We start from the raw sequence: 20149 nt of genomic DNA, 5'->3' as shown, positions 1-20149 counted from the left end.
TTCTAGACTGGTAAAATTGACTTCTATTCCTGGAAAAATTTTAGAACACATTATTAAAGAGATGGTTTGTGGGCACTTCCAAAGGGAGGTAGTAGTCCTACCAAATTCTTTCTGTGACACAAATATGGTCTTGATACCTAAACCAGGAAGAGCCAAAATAGAGAAAGAAAATTATAGACTAATTTCCTTAATGAATATTAATGCAAAAAATTTTAAATAAAATTCTAGCAAGATTACAACAATATATCACAAAGTTTATACACTACTACCAGGTAGGATTTGTATCAGGAATGCAGGGATGGTTCAATCTTAAAGAAATCTATAAGAATAACTGACCATAGCAATAACAAAAACAACAAAAATCATACGATTGTTTCAATAGATGGAGAAAAAGCATTCGGCAAAATACAGCATCCATTCCTATTAAAAACACCAGAAAAGTAGAGGAATAAACGGAGCTTTCTTAAAATGATAAGTAACAGCTATCTAAAACCAAGAGCAAGTATTATCTGTAGAAGGGATAAACTAAAAGTCTTTCCAATAAGATCGGGGTGAAGCAATAATGTCCATTATCACTATTATTATTGAATATTGTACTAGAAGTGCTAGCTATAGCAATAAGACAAGAAAAAGAAATCAAAGAAATTAGTATAAGCAATAAAGAAACAAAAGATCACTTTTTGCGATGATATGATGGCTTATTTAGCAAGCCCTAGAGAATCAATTATAAAATTACTTGAAACAGTTAACTTTCAGCAAAATTTCAGGATATAAAATAAACCCACTTAAGCTATCAGAATTTCTATATATTACCAACAAAACCCAGAAGGAAGATGGAAAGAGAAATGTTATTAAAAATAACAATAAACAGTATAAAATACTTGGGAGTGTACCGGCTAAGATATACACAGGACCCATATGAACAAATTTACAAAACACTCCAAATACAAATAAAGACAGCTAAATAATTGGAGAAATATTAGTTGCTCACGGGTAGGCCAAACCAATATAATGAAAATGACAATACTATCTAAATGATTTTGCTTATTCAGTGCCATACTAATCAAACTACCAAAGAATTATTTTATAGAACTAGAAAAAATAATGACAAAATTCATCTGGTGGAAAAAAAAGTTCAAAAATATCAAGGGAATTAAGGAGGGGAGGTGGTGAAGGGGCAGGCAGATGGGAAGGAAAGGGGTCCTAGGGAATACCAGATATCAAACCACACTACAAAGCTATAATCACCAAAACAATTTGGTACTGGATAAGAAATAAATTGGTTGATTAATGGAACAGATTAGTTATACATATACAGAAGCAAGTGAGAAACAGTAAACTAGTGTTTCATAAACTCAAATTCTGAGCTATTGGGGCAAGAATTCATTATTTGACAAAAACTGCTGGGAAAACGGAAAAGTTATTTGGCAGAAAACAGGCATAGATCAACATCTCAGACCATATACCAAGACAAATGGGTACCTAAGTTAGACATAAAAGATGATAACATAAACAAATTAGTGGAGCACGGAAGAATTTACCTGTCAGATCTATGGACAGGGGAAGAGTTCATGACCAAACAAGAGATGAGAGGTTCAAAGGAGGTAAAATGGATATTTAAAAGTTTTTGCAAAAATAAAACCAAATGCAGCTAAAATTAGAAGAAAAGTAGAAAACCGAAGGGAAGGATCTTTGCAGCACGTTTCTCTGACAAAGGTTTCATTTTTTAAACATATAGGGAACTGAGCCAAATTTATAAGAATAAGAGCTATTCCTCAATTGAAAGAAATATGAACAGGCACTTTTCAAAGGAAGAAACACAAAGTATCAATAGTCACATGAAAAAATGCTCTAAATCACTAATAATTGATAAGTGCAAATTGAAATAACTCCAAGATAAAACCTCATACCCATCAAATTGGCTAAAGTGACAAAAATGGAAAATGGCAAATGCTGGAATGGATGTGGAAAAATAGACTAAAGTACTGCTGGTAGAGCTGTGACCTACTCTAACCATTCTGGAGAGCAATTTGGAAGTATGCCCCCAAAGCTGTTAAATTGTGCATACCCTTTGACCCAGGAATACCATGACTAGGTCTATACCCCAAAGAGATCAAAGAAAAAAGAAAAGGACCCATATGTACAAAAAATATTTACAGTGTCTTTTTTTGTGATGGCAAAGAATTGGATGAAGGGATGCTCATCAGTTAAGGAACGGCTGAACAACTTATGGTATATGGATGTGATAGAATACTATTGTGCTGTAAGAAATGATGAAGGGAATAGTTTCAGAAAAAGTTGAAGACTTATATGAACTGATGAAAAGTGAGCAGAACAGGGAGAACAATTTACATAATAACAACAGTATTATAAAGATAACTAACTGTGAAAGACTTAGCAACTCTGATCAACACAATGACCCACCACAGTTCCAAAGGACACATGATGAAAAATACTATCCACCTCCAGATAGAGGACTGATGGATTTAGAACACAAATCAAAGTACATATTTTTCTTTTTCTTGTTTTTTTTTTAAACATGGCTAGTAAAGAAATTTGTTTTGAATGGCCATATTTGTAATGGGTTTTTATTTCTTGCCTTCTCAATGTGTGAGTGAAAGGTTGGGGAGAGAAAGAATCTGGAACTGAGAATAAAATTGAATAAACATTTAAAATGAAAGACAGGTAGTGATCACTTAAAGAAAGGCAGCATGGTTTAATAAAGAGAAGGTCATGTTAAACTAACCTCATTTCTTTTTTTGAAAGATTAATTATGGCAGGTGAGGAGAATGCTATCAAAACATTGTGTTTAAATTTCAGCAAAATATCTAACAAAGTCTTTTATCCTAACCTTGTGGACAAGATAGAGAGACATGGGCTAAATGACAGTACAGTTACAGGTATGTATTTGTTAAATTTGCAGATGAAAACATAGCTAGGAGGGATAATTAACATGTTAAATAATGGAGTCAAGATCCAAAAAAATTTCGACAGGTTAGAATAAGGAGCCAAATGTAATTGGATGAAACAATAGGAATAAACCTTATCCTACACTTGGGTTGAAGAAATCAATCTCAGAATAACAGGATAGGGGAGCTGTGGTTAGAAAATAATTGTGAATAAAATTAAGAAAAAGATCTGGGGGGTTTAGTGAATCACAAGCTCAAATTTCATTAACAGTATGACATGGAAGCAAAAAACTCTAATGTTATCTAAGGTTATATTAAGAGAGGCCAGATGGGGTCCTGAAAGAGTGCCAATCCCCTACTCTGCTCCAACTATTTCTACAGAACTGAGTTCTGTTTGGGGCAACAATTTTAAGAAGGAAATTGGAAAGTCTGGGTGAATTCAGAGAAAGGCAGTCAGGATGGTGAAGAGATAGGAGACCATGCCTTACAAGGATCAGTTGAAAAAAACGGAGAAACATGGAAAAGAAAAGTCTTGGGGGAGGTGGAGAAGGAGGTGGAGAAGTTCAGATTGAACCCAGTGACAATAACTAGAAGCAGTGAATGAAAGTTGCAGAGAGGTGGATTTAGGATTGACGTATTGAAAAACTTCTTAATAATCAGAGCTATTGCAAGGTGGAATGGCGGCCTCTGAAGGGAAAGGGCTCCTCACTGGAGGTCTTCAGGCAAAGGCTAGATGACCATTTGTAGCATATGTTATAATGAAAGCTGTTTTTCAGGCAAGGTCTGTGCCAGAGGGCTGCTGAGGTTTCTTCCAATTCACTGGAACTCTATAATTCAGTGACAGCACAGGTCACTTCCCCTCCCTGAGGCACAGTTTAAATGAAGGGGTCAGGGCTTGGTTGGATAAGAGGTACTTGCAGTGTAATGGGAAGAAAACTAGATTTGGGGCCACTACAACACATTTGCTGTGTGACCTCGGACAAGTCATTTTCTTTCCTTCTCTAGCCTTCAGTTCCTCGTTTGCAAAATTGAGGGTGAGGTGGGGGAAGGATTTGAACTAAATGATTTCTAAGGTCCCTGCCAGCTCTGCTATTGTGTCATCTTGTGATCACATAAATCTAATCAAAATGATCATAAATCTAGGGCTAGAAGAGACTTTGGAAGTCATCTTATCTAGCCTTCTCATTTTACAGATGAGGAACTGAGGACCAAAGAGGTCAGACATGTAGCTGCAAATTGTTCCTACATAGACACAGACAAGATAATCAGTCCCTACCTTGGAGGCATCCCTCCACCCCGAGCTCCCATGGGTTGGGACAAGGCTTCTGGGACCTCAGTGCTGGCTGCTGAACCTGGCTTTGCCACCTCTTCTAATGGCCAAGAAGCAGGCTGGCCAGTCATGTCTCCTCCTTGTTCTACTCCCCCAGGTGCCACTTGAACCTGGCAGATTTCACTCTGCCCCTGTGGTACCACTGCACAATCTGGATGCACAAGGGTGATGTCACTGGCTTTCTCTGGGTCTTTAGATATTGTATCTTTGGGTGATGGAAGACAGTCAGGAGGTCTCTGGCAAGAAGCTGGGGTAGAAGATCCGTCATCCTGCCTTGTGGAGGTCCCTCCCCCTCCGAAAGGGTCTGAGTTAACTCCAGGATCTTTAGGGGTCACTGGGGGCAGCCTCTTGTCCTTCCCCTCCAACGACTCTGCCTTTTGGCTTTCTAAACAGAGAAACAGACAATAAAAAATCTCAAGTTAATTAAATACTGCTGTGCTGTGTACATAAGGTCTGTTGATTTGAATAATGGGCCAGATTCTCCTATCCCTTTGCTGCATAAACCCTTATAATGAAATGTTTTATCCCAAGGTACCTTTGAGGATACCACCTCTTCCAAAAGTACTTCTCTAAGAAAATAGCATATATTTTACTAAACTGTAAGCCACATGAGGGTAGAGACTTCTAATCTAAACTTTGCATCTCCTCTAGTGGCCAACCTTGTGCCTTACACACATTAGGGCCGTAATAAACATTTATAAAATGAACGGATGAAGGTTGAACAAGGCATCATTTGTGTATGCTCTCTGTCTCCTACCAGAGAAAGGAGTTCTTAACCTTTTTGTGTCCAGGACCCCTTTGGCAGTCTGATGAAGTCTATGAGCCCCTTCTCAGAACAATGTTTTTTTAAATGCATAAAATAAAATACATAGGACTACAAAAGCAAACAACTATGTTGAAATACTTATCAATTTTTTTTTAGTTCATAGATCCCAGGTTAAGAACTCCTGAGTAGAGAGGTCAGCTCACTGAGAGAGGAATCCATATCCTCTCTTTCTTCTGTAACCCCTCTCTTGCCCCAAAGTGCCTAGAATAGAGCTATTCATAAAGTAGGAGCTCAATAAACACCTGCCAAATAAAACCGTTTCCAGAGTTTCCTGGTCCTGACTGTCCCTGAGAACATCCGTGTCAGCAACGTGAGAAGGACAAAAACAATATTATACTCCTGGGTCGCAGGGATAGTTGTGGGTGCAGGCAAAGTTGCAGGGGAAGGGAACAGTAGAAGGTTCCCACATACCTTCCAAAGGCCTCCTGATTTCGGCTTGCACTCCTCGAGTGCTGAGGGTCTGCTTTGGTTTAGCCCCCTTCTCCTCAGCTTTCTCCTTGTTCTAAAAAGCAAGGGTCATCATAGCCATCATTACACAGTGTGAAATAAAAATTATTACTCAGGCAACCAAGAGACGAGGCACTGTCTACTCTGCTGGTTATTACTGGTGTGAACGCACTTTGGCAGGTAGTTTTGCCTCACTTTCCACAACCAGAAAATGAGGGTGTTGGGCTAGGTGAATGAATACAAAGATCCCGTTCAGCTCCAAATCTTTGATCTTAAGATCCTAGGAGAAAGAGCAGGGCCCAGTGGATAGAGAAGTGACCTTACTGCTCCAGCCTGGCACACCCTCAATGCTCTTGGTGGCTCTCAAAGACTAAAAGTTGAAGAGAAGGTGCTGACCTGCACTGGGGGAAGGAGTTTCCCCAGTTGGGAGTTCCCTATACCAATGAAATGACAGGTCTAGGCCATTTCCCCATCCTGTGATGCTCCTGCATGCAGAGTACTGTGCTGGGCACTGGGAGGAAGGGGAAGACACAGCCCCAGACACTCTAAAGAGAGCGAGAACTTTCAACACACTTAAAAAATATATTACGACCAAGACTAAGGAAACACGTACTAATTCAAAGCTATGAAAAAGAGCTCTTTGGAAACTTGCTCCTTCAGCCTTGCACATAGTAGGCTCTCAACAGATAGCTGACTGGTTGAATTAATTGCTATAGATAGTCTCTAATCAAATTATCCACTAAGACCAATAAAAGTATTAGTTCTGACTTGAAAAAGAGTATCTTCTATTTAATGATAACAATGCATATTTTTATGGCACTTTAAGGATCACAAAGCACTTCCCTCACCACAACCTTGTGAAATTGGTTGTGGACATACTATTCTTCTTCTTTTCCAGATGCAAAAATTGAGGTTCAGAATGGTCCGAGGTCACAGCTAATAAATGTAAGAGGTGGAATTTTTAACTAGGTTTCCTGAGTCCCAGTCAGGTGATTTTGGAACAGTCTTTTTCTCTCTCTGCTGGTAGGGATAAAGTACCCAACCAAAGTGGTCCATTAGGCCTTACTTTCACCTCATCTGTAAAATGAAGAGTTTGGACTAGATAATCACTTCCAGTCCTAAATTCTCTGACCTTAGTAATAAACTAGTTCCCTACCCAAGGGGATGGCAACCTTTTCTGCCTTTGAAAAGCTAAGCTCTCAAAGTTCAAGTTTAATGAGCACCTTCTAATGAAACTCCACTGGAGCTGGATTGCATTTCTTTTTGGATAGCAATGTGAAAGTCATTAACTATTAGATCAAAACATGTAAGGGAGAGCTGGATTTAAAGAGTATTTATTGAGAGCCTATTTTGTGCCTAGGTATGTGCCAGGAGCCAAGTGGGAATTTGACTCTTGGCTTGCTTTCATTCATTTCATAATCTCCATCTTGGACTCTATTCCTGAATCACCAGGCTCTAATAGGTGAGCGTTCCTCTTACCTTACTGGAGAACGAAGCCTCCACACCACTTCCCAGCCATATCTATACTATGTTAGGGTACCTGTTGGTATCCTCTACCCCAGCCTCCCTCAGCCATTTCTAGCCCCCTTTTGTATTTTCATTCTACTTGAGGGCATGTACCATCTTGCAGCTCATATTTATATCACCAGCATGCTTAGCAACATGCTTGGCATTTAATCTCTCTCTCTCTCTCTCTCTCTCTCTCTCTCTCTCTCTCTCTCTCTCTCTCTCTCTCTCTCCCCCTCCCCCTCCCCTCTTCCTCCATCTATCTCCCCCTTCTCTTCCTCTCTCTCCCCTTCTTTCTCCCCTCCCCTCTCTCTCTTCCTCTATCCCCTGTCTCCTCCTCCTCCTTTCTCTCCCCTCCTATCTCTCTCTCCTCTCCCCCTTCCCTTCTTTCTGTCTTTTCTCTCTTCCTCTCCTCTTCTTCCTCTCTCTTTCTCTCTCTCTCCCCCATCTTCCTCTCTCCACTTTTCTCTCCCCTCTCTTCTCTGTTTTTCTCTCTCCCCCTCCTCTCTCTCTCTTCCTCTCTCTCTCTCTTTTTCTCTACACACACACACACACACACACACACACATTCCAGCCCCACCCCAAGACAAGTATCAAGAAAAGATGAAGTTTAATTAGTGCTGACTGTACTTGCAGTCAAAAGATTTGAATTCAAGTCACAGCTCTGCCTCTAGCTCCATGTGTGACTTTAGGTAAATCACTTTGTTTTTCTGGGTTCAGTTTTCTGAACTGTAAAAATGAAGGGATTGGATGAGATGATTTCTAAAGTCTCTTCCAACCCTGATATTCTGTGACTCTATGATACTCACAGTTGTGTCAACTATTATAAAATACACAACACAGCTTTGAACATCTTTAGTGGCAATCTTCTGCAAAGGCCCAAGGTAGTGAGTGACATTGTTATATCAAAATCTGTCTCTGCATGTCTATATCCACTTCAGAATTCTCAAAGAAAAAACTGCCAATTTTCTCTTTGGAATGACAGAAGCAGTTTTTAAAGTGGAGGAGAGATAATATTCTCTCCCCTCAGTATTTCTATCCTTTGAAGATGTCTGAAGTTTGGGGAACTCATCCAGATATAATCCTGCTATTCCCTGTCACCTGGCCACAGCTTTTGGGAAAAGGAAAACCTAGCTGCTAGAGGCCCTTGTACAATTGAGCAGGGGAGAGAGATAGCTCCCACCCATAACCCTGGTTGATTGGGAAATAATTCTTTAAAAAGGGTAGGATTTATACCACTACTGGGTATATATCCCAAAGAGATCAAAAAAGGGAAAAGGACCCGTTTATACAAAAATATTTATAGCAGCTCTTTTTGTGGTAGCACAGAATTGGAAATTGAAGGGATGCCCATCAACTGGGAATGGCTGAACAAGTTGTGATATATGTGTGCAATGGAATATGATTGTGCTATAAAAAATGATGAGCAGGCTTGATTTCAAAAAAAGCTGGAAAGATTTACATGAACTGACGCAAAGTGAAGTGAGCAGAACCAGAAGAACATTGTATATAGCAACAGCAATATTGTATGGTGATCGACTGTGAATGACTTAACTATTCTCAGCAATAAAATGATCCAGGACAATCTCAAAGGACTCATGATGAAATACTAACCACATCCATAAAACAAACTGATGGAGTCTGAATGAAGATTAAAGCGTACTATATTTTTATTTTATTTTTTCGTGGGTTTTCTTTGGGGGGGTCTGTGTTTTCTTTCATAACATGACTGATACGGAAATACGTTTTACGTGACTGAGCATGTAGAACCCATATCAAATTGCTTACCATCTCATGAAGGGGAAGGATAGGGAGGGAGGAAGAGAATTTGGAATTCAGATTTTTAAAAAATGAATGTTAAAATTTATTTTTACATGTAATTGGGAAAAAATGAAATATTATTTTTTTAAAAGGATTTAAGGATTCTTTATCCTTCTTGAGGATTCTGTTATCAGTACCACTAACATTATTTCTCCCTGTTTTGATCTCCCTATATTTCCTGTTTCTTTCCTCCTCTTCTCTTTATCTCACTTCTCTCCAATCAAGATTAATTAACCATTTACTTACTCTTGCAAAGCACTATGGCAATGCAAAATTTCATCAAAACACATGGTTCTTGCCCTCTTGGCATTTTCAGTCTAGTTGGGGAACTGAAGTACAAACACAAAGGACTAGAGAACACAAGGTTACATGATGACCCTTAGAGAACTGTTCAACAAAGTCCTAGGTGAGATCTTGGAGGAAATATCATTACCAACAGTGTGTGCTGGAAAGGGGAAGGATTGAGAAATAAAAACATAAAACAGGGGAGAGACAACGTGAGCAAAGGTGTAAAGGTCAGAGGATGAGGGATGTGTTCAAGGTGAGGCAAAGAACTGTCCAGACTGGCTAGAGAATAGAGTACAAGTAGGTCAGCAATAGAGGATGCAGCTGGAAAGGCAGGACGGTCCCTGTTAGCGGAAAGCAGAAAGATGCTACTTCTCATGGGATTGTGCTCTGGGTGTAGATGTGACTGTTGATGAGCAAAAGATAGGGAAAGGGGCTGGTAGTGATTAGGGCTGGCCCCATGATTTCACGTGGATGAGGAAATGCCTCGAATGCCAGGTAGACAATGTTGTTGTTGCTCAGTCCTTTTTCAGTTGTGTCTGATTCTTCATGACCCCATCTGCGGTTTTCTTGGCAGAGATACTAGAATGGTTTGCTATTTCCTTTTCCTTTCAGCTCATTTTACAGGTGAAGAAACTAAGGTAAATGGGGTTAAGTGACCCGCCCAGGGTCCCACAACTAGAAAGTGTCTGAGGCCAGATTTGACCTCAGGAAAGTGAGTCTTTTTGACTCCAGGCCTAGTACTCTATCCACTGCACCACCTAGCTGACAATAGGGAGCTACTAAAGATGTTTGAGCAAAGGAGTGACATGACCAGATCTCTGCTTGACAAAGGTTATTCTTGCAGCAGGATAAAGCTTGGAAGGAAGGAATGAGTGCTACTATCTCTCAGGCTGATCATGCTATTACTCCGGCTCCACAGCGCCCTTTCCATTCGCTAGCTTTCTGCAAAGCCTCAGCCCGGAGCCTCAGGCAGCACAAGTCATTATCTGTGTCCTTTGGCAGACCTTGCTGGGATGAAATGTCGTAATCTCCCCCTGTCCCTCCCAGCCCCCACACAAGCTCAAGGTTCTTGCTGCAGCAGCAACACTGGCTGAACCCTTTCCTCCCCCTTGCATGTCCCAGGCAGAAGAAGTGGAAAGGCTGTAACTGTCCCTCAGAGAAAATTTTTTAAAGAGTTTGGAGGATGATTTTTTCCCCCTAATATGGCCTCATAGAGGTAAGGGGAGAGGAGGGAATGCTGCCTGTCCTTTGTTCCCAAAGAAGCTGCTTCTGATGGGATTGTGCTCCGGGTGTGGGTGTGGCTGGTGGTAAGGAAGATAGGGAAAAGGACAGGACCCAGGATTTCACTGGTATAGTGAACTCCTGGTGGAGGAGACACCTTCTACCAATGCAAATTGATATTTTCTCTGTAACTTAAAAGTCTTGGAGAGTTACCTACGGCACTGAGGAGCAAGTGACTTGCCCAGGGTCATTCATCCAGTCTAGGTCAGATGTGAGACTTGAACCTAAGTCTTCCTGGCCCTAAAGCCAACTTTGTATTCATGATCTCCTGCTGGCTAGAACCAAGGATCGAACACTCACTAACATCTGTTACGTTCTTAGGAAAGGGTTCCAGTAGCAGCTCTGCCACTTCCTGTTTCTATGATCTCATTCTGTCTGCCTATTTCTAAAATGCAGTTAGACTAAATGATCCACTAGGATGTTTTCAGCTCTGGCCTTCTAAGGCTATGTTCAATACTGTACAAGGTACTGGGGGGAAAAGCTCGTGTATCTGTAGGGTGTTAGAGTAAATTTGCTTTCCTCATAACCACACAATGAGGTAAATAGTACAAGTATTTATCTCCTTCTTGATAATAAGATGAGGAAATTGAGGCAGAGAAGTAAAATGACTTTCCTAAGATCACACTGTTTGTAAACAACAGAGCAAGTAGTCAAACCCAAGCATCCTAACTCCCAGAGCACGGCTCTTTCCCCACTGACATATATTAGGTCCTTTGTTTTCCAGCTGTCATCTCTCCCACTATCTAGATAATGTCTGAGCAACATAGGTTCAGAGGTCTAGAACTGAAAGGGACTTTCAAAGTCATCTAGTCTAAACCCCACATTTTACAGCTGAGGAAACTGAGGTTCCAGAAAGTTTGAGTTATTTTCCCTAGGTCACACAGATAGCACATGGCAAAGGCAGGATCTGAATCCAGGACCTCTAACTCTAAATCCAGCTCTCTATATTCTTTGCCTCTCTCAAACTCAAAACATTTAAAAGTTAAGTGTATTAATGCTTAAGATAAGGACATTCTCTAGAATAGAACATTCTAATTTCAGATCTTGTGATCTGAGTTCATAGGTAGAAAGATAAAGTAGTTTATGCTTGGCAAGATTCAAAGCCAGCCGGCTGAGAGAAGAAAATTCATTTGGTCTTTAAATGCTATTTACAACATTTTTCCTACTAATGTTAATAATTAAAATTTTAAAGTTAAGAATTTTTAAACTGTGGAGGGACTTTATGGAGATTCTGTCTGTAGAATGCACAAGACTCCCCCACACAAGGAGCAATAGAAGACAGCATTAAAAACCAAGTGCTAGTGGCAGCTAGGTGGCTCAGTGGATAGAGCACTGGCCCTGGAGTCAGAAGAACCTGAGTTCAAATTCAGCCTCAGACCAGACACTTGACACTTACTAGCTGTGTGACTCTGGGCAAGTCACTTAAAAGCTAACTGCTTCACAAAAAAAAAATAACAATAAAAAAATTAATTAAAAAAAAAAGTGCTAAAGTGTGATACCAGCCATCAGTGACAGAGGGGGCAGACTCAAGATGGGCCCAGAAACAGGCAGCCTGCTTGCACAGAACAGGTCATTTCACTGAAGGAGAAGGAAGTTTGGAAGGAAAGAAGGAAGAGAGGGAGGGAAGGAAGAAAAGGAAGGAGGGAGGGAAGAAGGAAGAAAGGGATGGAGGGAGGAAGAAAGTAGGAAGAAAACAGGCACAGGAAAATAATCAGGTGAGAAGTCCCTTTAAAAACAAGTATGAAAGCGGTTGGCTATCTGGTCAGTCTCAATAAATCGACTAAATATATACTGAGTACCTATGGTGAGCCTAACACTGAACTAGGCCCCAACGGGTTTATAGTCTAGCTGGGAAGACAAGATAAGCAGATGAAAAATTATAGAAATAACAAGAGCCAAATAAAATTGCAATACAACAACAGAGGTGTCACAAGGCAGTCCTCATGTCATGAAATGACGAAAGAATGGAAATAGATAATAAGTAACACTGTCATGTAACCAGAAGCCAAGAGTTCTCTCTTGGGCCACATGTGGTCTCTAAGTTTAAGCCATGTCAGTCAGTCAATAAGCATTGATTATGCTCCTATTATGTGCCAGGCACTGTGCTAAGTGCTGGGGATGCCAAGCAAGTCCCAGGTGTCAAAGAGCTTACAGTCTAATGGGCAGGAGACAACACACAAAAAAAAAACTGCGTACAAATAAGCTATATACTGTGTGACGAATTGGTAGTCTTAGAGGGAAGGTACCCAAATTAAGGAGGACCAGGAAAGGCTTTTTGCAGAAGGTAGGACTTTAGCTGAGACCTCAAGGAAGTCAGGGAAGCTAGGAGGGAGAGATAAGTAGAGAGAGAATTCTAGGCATGGGGGACAGCCAGTGCAAATGTCCAGTTGGGAGATGAAGTATCTTGTGCAGGGAAGAACAAGATGGCCAGTGCCAATGGATTTCACAGTACTGTGATGGGGAGTAAAGTGTAAGAAGACTGGAAAGGTAGGAAAAAGATCATGAAGAGCTTTATAAGTCTTAGCAGACTTACATTTCATCCTGGAGGTAATAGGGAGCCACTGGAGTTTATTGAATAGAGTAGTAACATGGTCAGACCTGTGCCTAAAAGAAGATCAATTCTGACAGCTGAAGCAGAATATAAATTGGATTGGAGTGGGGAGAGACTTCAGGCAGGAAGATCAACCAGCAGGTTATTGCAACACTTCAGGTGTGAGGTCCTGAGGGCTCTTACCAGGATGGTACCATCATCAGACAAAGAAAGGGGCTTATAGAAGAGATATGAAGATAGAAATGACAGGACTTGACCCTGATTAGATATGGAGGGTGAGAGTAAGGAATCTAGGAGGACACCCAAGTTTCAAGCCTGGAGGACTAGAAGGATGGTGGTACCCTGGCCTGAACAGGGAAGTTGGCCAGCTAGGTAGTACAGTGGATAAAGTGCTGGGCTTGGAGTCAGGAAGACTCTTCCTGAGTTCAAATCTGGCTTAGAAATTTACCAGCTGTGTGACCTTGGGCAAGTCACTAAACCTTGTTTGCTTCAATTTCCTCATCTATAAAATGAGCTGGAAAAGGAAATGGCAAACCACTCTTGTATCTCTGCCAAGAAAGCCCCAGATGAAGTCACAAAGAGTCAGACTGAACAACAAAACAATAGGGAAATTAGGAAAAGGGAAAGGTTTGAGGGAAAAGATGATGAGTTTTGGACTTGTTGAGTTTAATGCCTGTGGGACATTCAGTTTGAAATATCCAATAGGCAATTGGAGGTATGAAACTGGAATTCAGGAAAGAGTTTAGGATCGAACAAGTGTGCCTAAAAGTCATCTGCATAGAAATGATAACTGAAAACATGAAGGCTGATGAGATCACCAAGTGAAATAGTATAAAGGAAGAAGAGAAGGTCCAGGATAGACCCTTTGGGCCACCTACAATTATCGGGCATGATCTGGATGAAGATCCAGCAAGAGACACAGAGAAGACGTGGTTAGACAGGTAGAAGGAGAACCAGGACAGATTAGTGTCATGAAAACTAAGAGAGAAGAAGACATCAAAGAGAAGATGGTGATCAACAGTATTGAAAGCAGCAGAGAGGTCGAGATAGATGAGTATCAAGAAAAGGCCATTAGATTTGGCAATTAAGAGATCATTAGTGACTTTGGAAAGAAGTTTTAGCTGAATGATGATGTTGGAAGCCAGACTACAAAAAGTTAGGAAGTGAGAGGAAAGGAGGTGAAGGAACCTTTTACAGATGGCCTTCTCAAGAAATTTGGCCATGAGAAGAGAAATATAGGATGATATACAAGTTCCTTCACTCTCCTGAGAGAACTTGTGTGTGCAACAGGAGGATGCACCCAAGTTTGGGGGAATTTTTTGGTTTGGGGCAGCAAGGCACAGTAGATAGAGTGCTGGACTTTAAGTCAGGAAGAGCTGGGTTCAAATCCTGCCTCTGGTAATAACTGTGTGATTCAGACAAGTTATTTAATCTCTCTGAGTCTCAGTTTCCTCATCTATAAAGTGAGGGGATTAGAATTATACCAGATGGCTTCTAAAATCCCTTCCAACTCCAAATCTATGATAATATACATGACTTCAGATGAGAGAAAGTATTAATGACTTACTCAAACTCACCCTGCACTGAAATCCCCAATGTCCCAGGAGAACCTTACTCTGATTTCCAGCAGGATAGGAGGTGATGCCTCACAATTTGTTATTCTACCCTCCTGATGTTACCTGACTACAGGGCCAGTACAGGTCTGCGGCCTGCCCTGTGAGGGAGGGCAGTACATAGGTCAGATAATCAGCCCCTACAGAAACTCCTCTAGAAAAAAATTGAAAAGGATGGTAAGCTTGGATCGGGGATGGGGAGGGAGTGAGGCAGCAAATCCCTTACAGAGATTTTCCCCCACACAAAGCAAAAGTTCTTCGGAACTTAGACTTTTGGAGTCTTTTAGAACTTATCTAGTCCAATGTCCTTCATTTCATAGATGAGGAAACAGAACCAGCAGCACTGAGCCATAGGATCAAGACAGTAAATGGAAGAGCTAGGCCTCCAAGATTCTAAATCTTTTTGTCTTTGAGGTCAGAATGCGACAATGCCACCACCCTGTAAGGGCCTTCCTGATCTCACACCTGAACACAACAGTGTGTTCAACAACAACTTTTTACTCAGAGCATGGTCCTTTAAGTTCCTCCTCCAAAAGGAAAACTTCCCCTGAGGTTCAAGGATTGTTTCCCAGCCTTGTTTGGTCAGATCTGCTTCTTCCTGCTCCCACTCCCCACCCCCACCCCGGGGACTCTGCTCTGCTTCATAGCCTCTCTAGTCTGGCTATCTCCCCCTGAAGGATTATGGATGACAGAACAGATTTTGAACTTGAGGCTCCAGGCAGTCTGGGTGTTGCTAAGAGTGTTCCATCACTTAGCCTCCATTCAGGCAGTGTCAGTCTCTCCCCTCTGCCTTTATGAACAAATGTTTCTGGTTGCACAACACTCAGCAATGAATGCCAGCTCAGTGGTCCTGCCCCTAGTGTGGGCCTCTGGGCAGCGACACCTGGGGCCTGACTGTTTTTAGAACACTGATAACCCCAAACAGAGTTGGGTAGGACAGAAGGGAGAAGGAAAGAGAGGCTTGAGGAGGTGACAGCGGCATCTGTCTATAAGTATACTTAGTGATGCACTGGAAAAAAGAGTCCTGACCAAATCCTCTCACTTGGTCCCAATGTGACCAGTTTACCTCTCCCTAAGTGGAAAAAAAAAAGTACTAGAGACTGGATGAATGGTCATCTATTCAGGGAGCCCCAGTCCAAGGAGGAATGTTATAGGATTATCAAAAAGAGATTCCTTCCACCATCAAACTTTGCCCTGTTTTTATCCTGGTAGCCTCTTTCCCCCTTGGAATCTCATTAAGGTTAGTCATCATCTCTTTCTGCATCCAAGCAAAAGAGCCACATAAGGAACATATCAACGGCAAATCATAAATGACACTGAAGAAATGATTCAAATCCCTTCTACTGTTTAGCCTCCAATTGCTCCTTCTATAAAATAAAGGAGTTGGAGCAGAAGGTCTCTGCAATCCCTTGTAGCTCTAACAGCATAATTTTATGACTCCCCAAGCTAGTCTAAAAACCTCAATTGCCTTTCATGCAGCCCCTTTGAAAAGTAGCATAACGTATTGGAAAGAGCTCTGGAATTAGACTCAGAGTATGTACAGTCCCCAAGTCATTCATTCATCAAGTTAGTTACCTCGCTAAGGAAGTGCAAGAGATGCAAAGCCAAAAGCGAAACCGCAAGGACCTTACATTATATTGTAGGAAATTACAGGTCAACATATAAATAAACACAAAATACTTACAAGATAAACACAAAGTACTTTCAGGAGGAGAAGAGCACTAGTAACTGAGGTGATCGGGATAGGCCTCGAATAGAAAATGGCACTTGGGGGCCAAGACCTGAATAAAGCTGAGGATTCCAACGAGATGGAGTTGGCTAGAGGAAGCATTCCGGGCATGGGAGGCAGCCCACTGAAAGGTCTCAAGACAGGAGATGGAATGTTGTAGATGGGGAACAAAAACAAGGCCAGTTTGGCTAAACTTCTCAGAGGGCATAAGGGGGGGTAATATGCCATGAGTCTGGCAAGGTAGGCTGAAGGGCACTTGCCAAACAAAGGAATGTGGATTTCATTCTATGGGCAATTAGAAGCCTTGGAAGCCTCTTGGGAAGTGGGGGGGGGGGGAGGCCCACTGGTGACATGGTCAGACTCTGTCTCTGCCACACGCTAATTCTGTGACCTTGGCCAAAACATTCAACTTCCCTAGACCTCAGTTTCCTTATCCGTAAAATGAGAGGGTTAGACCACGTGATCTTCATGCTGTATCTTTCAGCTCCAAATCCCATGATCCTACTAATTTCTACCCTCAGTGGACCTCATGATGTCCAAGTAAATAAGATTCCCCAAAGATATGGGAATTTGACACCCAAGCAAATTCCCCAAAGAAGATCCTTATCAGAGAAGATGGTGGGGGCAAAAAAAGTCTAGTCTTCAACACCCCAGACCTTAATGCCAACTCTGATGCTGAATTATATGGGGGAAGCCACCCACCCATGCCTATACGATGGGTTCTCTTCTGACAAGGGACAGTGGGCAGAAAGAAGAAAATAGAAACCAACCTCCTCAAGATTCTCAGCATCAGCCAGGCTCCCTTTCCTCCAGGGATTACTTCCTTGTAGAATGAAATCCACCACTTTAGAATTCTGGAAAATCACTCCAATCAAAGCCATGGCTTTGTCCACTGCAGTGACCATCTTGAGGAGCCCTTCAAGCATTGTGCTGTGTCGGGAGGTGTCCCGCTGCACAGCTCTCACCAACTCCAGCATCTCGGGGCATCCCGTCTGAACATGGGCTTGAGTCAGTCCTTCCCAAGGGAGATCTGCCTTAGAAGCGGCTGCCATCTTGCTGATGCCCCGTTCTAGGTCACCAATGCCTCGATATACACTCTCTAGTTTTCCTGCCACATCTTCTTGGAAATTCAAGAGTTTATCAACCTTTTCATTCAGCAAGTTCAATTTTTTGTCCATGGTGTTTAAGCAGCTCCTGCCAGTCACTGGCAGCCTCGGTTTCCCAGCATCCCCACAAGTCCCTGAGCTCTCCTTGGAAGAGTCAGACATTTTGACCAAGAGAGAAACAATCACCAGGAAGTCTAGTGAAACTTGGTATTTGCAAACTAGACTGTGGGCCCCTGGAAGTTCATTATTCTTCTTGTCTAGTTCCCTCTCCTTTGGAATTCAGATCAGATTGCTTTCAAGAGGCTTTTAGGCTGTCTTCTTTAGCCCCCTGGACATTGCTGTTACTGGGAGAAGGGGGCTGTGTTTTTCTGTTATCTTCTCCCCTGCAGGGCCTGCCCATGAGTGACAGGCCATACTTGGCATGAGTCCCTCTCTTTGGGCCACTTTGACATCACAGTGACATTTAAAATTCCTCTCTGAGAGGCTGCTGATGGGCAAATATCTTCAGAATTGATATCACTTGTCTGGGGAACTGACATGAACTTCCAGAAAAAGAAAAATCCTTTAGGCAACTTCCCTCTCTCCAGGCAAAGAGGGCCCGAGGAGGCCAGATTCACCCCCCTGAATACTATTGAGATGTAAGAAATGATGGTGCAGACCCTGAATGCTGGAGCTACATTCCAGCCACCTATCACTTGATTTTAAAAATAGAACCCAATGACAATAGCCTCTAATCCTTTCCTGGCACCAAGATACACTTGACAACCTGGAGCTACCTTCCTTGTAGGGGTCCCTCCTCAACCCCAACTGAGAAAAACTCTTTGCCAGTTGATGACCACGCAGTTACTCAGCTTCCCCGTGGAACTGGAGAATTTTGGAGCCTAGAACTGAGGCTGGGAGAGAGGAAGTGATTTGCCCAAGGAAGCAAAGGGTGTAAGGGACGAACTCAGGGACTGAAGATCGGTGACTCTAAAGCAGGAAAAGCCTTTCTATTTTATTGTTAATGAGAATAAGGACCCAGAAGAAAGCATCTTAAATTGCATTAGATTTTTGTCTTTTAAAATCCTTTGAATCTGTATACACATTAGTTTCCTGAGGCCTGGGCTAGAGTTTCTAGGCACATCAACACATGAAATACATGTATATATTAGTTTATGTGGATATGCATGTGTTCATGTATACATGAAACTATATGTGTGTGTATGTACTTATATACATAATGTGTGCCTCACTTTAAGTCAGTTCAACTAAATTCACAATTTAGTATTTTTAAGTGACAATGTGCCAGGCACTGTGCTGGAAAGTGAAGATCCACAGACTAAATGAGACAGTCTTTACCTTCAAGGTAAAGGAACTTACATTATACTAGGTGGGAAATAACACATATTCAGATAAGTAAAAACAGTGAATAGAGAGCACCAGCCCTGGAGTCAGAAGGACCAGAGTTCAAATCCGGCCACAGACATTTGACACGTACTAGCTTGTGACCCTGGGTCACTTTACCCCAATTGCCTCGCCAAAAAAAAAAAAAAGATAAGTAAATATGAAATAAAGACAGAGTCATTTCAGGGGTAAGGAAGAGCCTGCTGTGCTACCAAGCAGCGGAATCAGGACAGGCCTTTGAGCTAAACTTTGACAGAAGCTCAGGATTCCAAGAAGCAGAGATGAGGAGGGAGAATCATGGGAGGCAGGCAATGCAAAGACACGGACAGAGAAGATCAAATGCTGAATTCAAGGAAGTGTCAAGAAGACTGTCTTGGCTGGCAAGGAGAGAAGGAAAGAAAGAAGGAAGGAAAGAAAGAAAGAAAGAAAGAAAGAAAGAAAGAAAGAAAGAAAGAAAGAAAGAAAGAAAGAAAGAAAGAAAGAAAGAAAGAAAGAAAGAAAGAAGAAAGGAAGGAAGGAAGGAAGGAAGGAAGGAAAGAGAGAAAGAGAGAGAGGACGGAGAGGAGAGAGAAGGAAGGAAGGAAGGAAAGAAAGAAAGAAAGAAAGAAAGAAAGAAAGAAAGAAAGAAAGAAAGAAAGAAAGAAAGAAAGAAAGAAAGAAGGAAGGAAAGCATTACCTAAATAAGAATATTATTTAAAAAGAAAAGAAGTAATCAAACCAGGGTATTTTTTTTGATATGGTACAAAGAAATGATCATTGAACTGGGCATCAAGAGACCTATGTTGCAGCCCTGACTCTACCTCCAATGCACTATATGACTTTAAGCAAGTCATTTCCCTTCTCTGGACTCAGCTTTCCCATTTGTAAAATTTAAGGATTCAGCAGGCCATTTTCTGCTCTAAAATTCTATGATTCTTTGCCATCTGTGATGTTCTCGGCAGAGTCTCTCACTCTGAATCAACCAGAAGGGATCTGGGCCTTCCAAACTGTCATCATTGTGTCATATCACAGTAACCATGTTACTCCTCTGCTCAAAAAGCTTCAATGGCTCCCTATTGCCTCTAAGGTCAAACAATTCATCCTTGTTTTTTAAGGACTACCATAATCTGGTTCCACCTACCTTTCCAGATTTATTTCACATTACTCTCATTTATGAATTCTACATTCCAACTAAACTGAACTAGCCTTCCCCACTTCTGCCCCACTCCCTCAAACTAGATATTTGATCTTTAACTATGTGTATTTGCACAGGCTGTTATGCAGTTCTAGAATGAGCTTCCTCCTCATTCCTGCCTTTCAGAAGCCTCATCTTCCTTCCTAGCTCAACTCCAGTATAATATCTTCTGTGAGGCCTTCCCT

General features: G+C 41.6%; 1 protein-coding gene across 6 annotated transcripts in view; it reads right to left on the bottom strand.

Moving 5' to 3' along the window:
- MYLK3 (myosin light chain kinase 3) overlaps positions 1-20149 on the bottom strand; it is an 86582-nt gene that overhangs the window by 38946 nt on the left and 27487 nt on the right. For 3 of the 6 annotated variants that reach the window (XM_020985095.2, XM_020985094.2, XM_020985093.1), the window contains exons 2-3: positions 5477-5567; positions 4186-4624 (exon numbers count right to left, since the gene is read on the bottom strand). In XM_020985095.2, coding sequence (XP_020840754.1) covers positions 4186-4624; positions 5477-5567 — 530 coding nt within the window. Of the gene's footprint in view, positions 1-4185; positions 4625-5476; positions 5568-16256; positions 16443-17071; positions 17798-20149 lie in introns of those variants that run through there. The other 3 variants (XM_020985090.2, XM_020985091.2, XM_020985092.2) reach the window with 2 other exon arrangements.

The sequence above is a fragment of the Phascolarctos cinereus genome, unplaced genomic scaffold (genome assembly GCF_003287225.1).
Source record: "Phascolarctos cinereus isolate Bilbo 61053 unplaced genomic scaffold, phaCin_HiC Scaffold_2;HRSCAF=192, whole genome shotgun sequence".
Lineage (NCBI taxonomy): Eukaryota > Metazoa > Chordata > Mammalia > Diprotodontia > Phascolarctidae > Phascolarctos > Phascolarctos cinereus.
The sequence above is the reverse complement of the archived record's forward strand: the minus strand, read 5'-3'. Positions and strand labels throughout refer to the sequence as shown.